Source organism: Marmota flaviventris, chromosome 11 (assembly GCF_047511675.1).
Source record: "Marmota flaviventris isolate mMarFla1 chromosome 11, mMarFla1.hap1, whole genome shotgun sequence".
NCBI classification, from domain to species: domain Eukaryota; kingdom Metazoa; phylum Chordata; class Mammalia; order Rodentia; family Sciuridae; genus Marmota; species Marmota flaviventris.
Genome location: NC_092508.1, coordinates 27697097 through 27700096, shown reverse-complemented (window position 1 = coordinate 27700096; position 3000 = coordinate 27697097). Strand labels below are relative to the sequence as shown.

The 3000-nt window shown below is 48.8% G+C and overlaps 1 protein-coding gene across 1 annotated transcript; it reads right to left on the bottom strand.

Moving 5' to 3' along the window:
• Positions 1-418: 418 nt before the first annotated feature.
• LOC114097828 (gamma-crystallin E) lies at positions 419-2799 on the bottom strand. The gene is made up of 3 exons (XM_027941888.2): positions 2791-2799; positions 2448-2690; positions 419-691 (listed from the first exon to the last, which is right to left on the bottom strand). The coding sequence occupies exons 1-3, from the start codon at positions 2797-2799 to the stop codon at positions 419-421; spliced, it is 525 nt and encodes a 174-aa protein (XP_027797689.1).
• Positions 2800-3000: the final 201 nt, after the last annotated feature.

Sequence of the window (3000 nt, the reverse complement as noted above, 5' to 3'; positions counted from 1 at the left end):
AGCAAGGTTATAAATCCTTATTGTACAGTAATTACTTTGTGGCATCATTGTAAGAGAATTACTAGTAGTAGCTCTTTTCATCTACCTTTAAGCCTCATGAGGTGAAAAGTATATTACCCCCACATTTTTACAAACTAGGAAACTGAGGCACAGAAATGCTAAATTACTTGCCCTACACCGGTAGCTAGTAAGTGGGACCCAGGCACCCTGGCTCCAGAGGCTGTGCTCTTAATGCTACTCTATACCACCTTTTATTTATTTATTTATTTTGAGAAGAAAATCCCCATTATTCCTGGTTACATTTTTGTTGAGCCTTTCCAAGGAGGCTGGAAGGAACAGAGAAGTCCATCATTGCATGAAACACTCAGGAAATACTTTATTAACTTCCAGATGGAGAAAAAGGTAGAGTAAAAACATTTCAATAGAAATCTATAACCCTCCTCAAAGAGCCCACTCGGGCACTCAGGGCGCCCCAGTCGACGTAGCGCCTGTACTCCCCCGGCCTCAGCAGGTACTGTCGCCCCCGGTAGTTGGGCAGCTCATAGAGGACCCAGTAGCCCTCTAGCACGTGGAAAGAGTGGATGTCACTGAAGTGGAAGCGGTCCTGAAGAGAGGAGCAGTCCTCGGTGATCTCTACCATCTGGCCCCTGTAGTCCTCTCGCTCATAGATCCTGATCCTGTGAGAGCTGGACTGTGGACCCAGCAAGAGCAGACGAGGGGACATCAGACAACCTGACCGCATTTTAGCAACCTATCGCACCCACCCCTGGGTATGGGCACTTCTTTATTTTTCCACAATAAAGGTGACCAAATTAAGAGACTGTCCAAACCAGCACCTCTACAAATGTGAAACTCAAGAGGGCGCCATCCACCATTCCTTTGACACGAAGGACGCTCCTTAGCGTTTTCTGGTACCACAAGCTGCAGGAACCATATGAGTGGCCCTGCTCAGGACCATTTTGAAGTAATTATTTTTGTGTATTTGTTTTGTTATTTCTTTCTTAGATTTGTGGTGGTCTAACTGAGGCTTTCCTTGGATGACATACAAAATAATTAGATGTTAGAGTAAAAAGACAAATATACCTCTGGCAAAAGGCATTATTTTCAATCTCAGTAGCATTAAGGGAAGCTAGAGAGAAAGTCAGGTTGTTTTTCCTGCAAGAGGCACAGACTGGCTGCAACTCAGGAACAAAGCCCAGCCTAGGCAGCCCTGCTGTCCCTTTCCATTTCAGAAAAAAACAGAGCAACTTAATATTGGGCTATTGGGCTTGGGTTCCCAGCTCTGATGAACAAAAATGTAAACTCAAGCTCATAAAGAAGGCTTGAACAGGGTCAAGAGTATAAAACTTAAAAAAAAAAAAAAAATGGAGGTGAGAATGTCTGTACAGAGCAAATCCTCTCTGGTCTGCTGAGCTCCTTCTCTTCCTGCATCTGCTAGTTCCTTCCCAGTAGGCCCCTGATGTCTCAGTGACTTTCTTCTTCCCCCATCAAACCCTCTGGAGGAAGGACTCTCATAAACAACTAAGTTTGAGGTATAAACGATTGCTCCTAATGTATCTTCCCTCGGATCAGTGTTTCACAGCTTGCAAAGGACTCACATGTGTGCAGCCAAATTTGATCTGCAGGACAGTCTGGCCCATGTGAGACTACCATTATAAGCCCTTCCTTCTTTTATGAGAAAATGAAGCCCAGAGCTTGCAGCCTGGAATTAGAAGTAACAGGACTAGGAAGTGAAAACCCAGGATTTTAGGCTCCTAATTGCATTCTGGGCCTTACCAAGGTATTCACCCTGCCCCCCCACCCCCTGCCCCGCCAGGGGTTCAAACTTCACAGAACTGGTTCATTTTCCATATTAGAGAAGCCGCACTGAAATTCTGTGGGCTTCCTTTGGGTAACAGAGGGCTCTGCAGGAGCTTTTGGAATCTTATTATTGGTTCCTTGTTTTGCCTCATCAAAAGGCCAGAGACCCTTAATGTTCATAATAATAGTTAATACTTTGGGAGGGACAGCTCTCCAAGGGCCAGGTGACCTCCTTTTATCCTTATCACAACTCTGTTAGTGAGTTCCTCTTATTAGCTCCATTTTACAAGGTAAGGAAAGTGAGAAACCAGCCCAAGGCCTTCTATTGGGCCTCACGAAGGGAAGGAGTTGTCCATCCATTGCCCATTTATCCCCTGTGGCCAATACGTTCTGAGTTAAACCTTGCACTACGCATTCCCAGCAGAGCTGAATTTGATTTAGCAAAGTAAAAATAAACTGTCCAGTTAAAAGCTTTGCACCAAATACTTTTCAGTGGAAGGAAACCTTGGAGATGTTAATAAACGAAGAAAGACCATAGTTAGGGCAAGAAAGAAGGCGACAGCCATCACGCCCTTAGTCCAAGGTGTGGACAACACGTCTGGATCACTGGATCACAGGGCAGGAAGGGACCCGGGAACCAGACTCACGTGGGGGATGAGGCGGCAGGAGCGGATGGAGTCGCTGAGGCCCATCCACTGCTGGTAGTCGGGGTAGTCCCCGCGCCGCAGGAAGTACTGGCCGCCCAAGTAGTTGGGCTGCTCATAGAGCATCCAGCAGCCGCTGTCCACGCGCACCGAGTTGCAGCGGCTGAAGTAGGGCTGCAGGTTGGAGTGGTCGCTGCTGCACTCATAGTGGCGGCCCTGGAAGCCCCTGTCCTCATAGAAGGTGATCTGCAAGGCAAGGCCAGTCACGGGCTCAGAGGCCTGAGGCGGCGTCGGGTCCCCGGGTGCCAGCGCCCCTCCCCGGGCCCTGGGCGCCCTCCGGGCTCACCTTCCCCATGGCTGGTGGAGGCGGACCGTGTGAGCTCAGTGTGTGGGGCCGCGGCGGGCGGTCTATATAGTGGAGGGCTGCTGCGTTGGCAGAACAGCACAAAAGGGGCCCGCGGGGAGCAGGGGCATGTCTCTCTCTTTTCTATAGAATGACCGTGGGGGTGTGTGTGGGGGGGGTGTTGTATGTTTTCTCTTAGAATCTCCAGAGCTT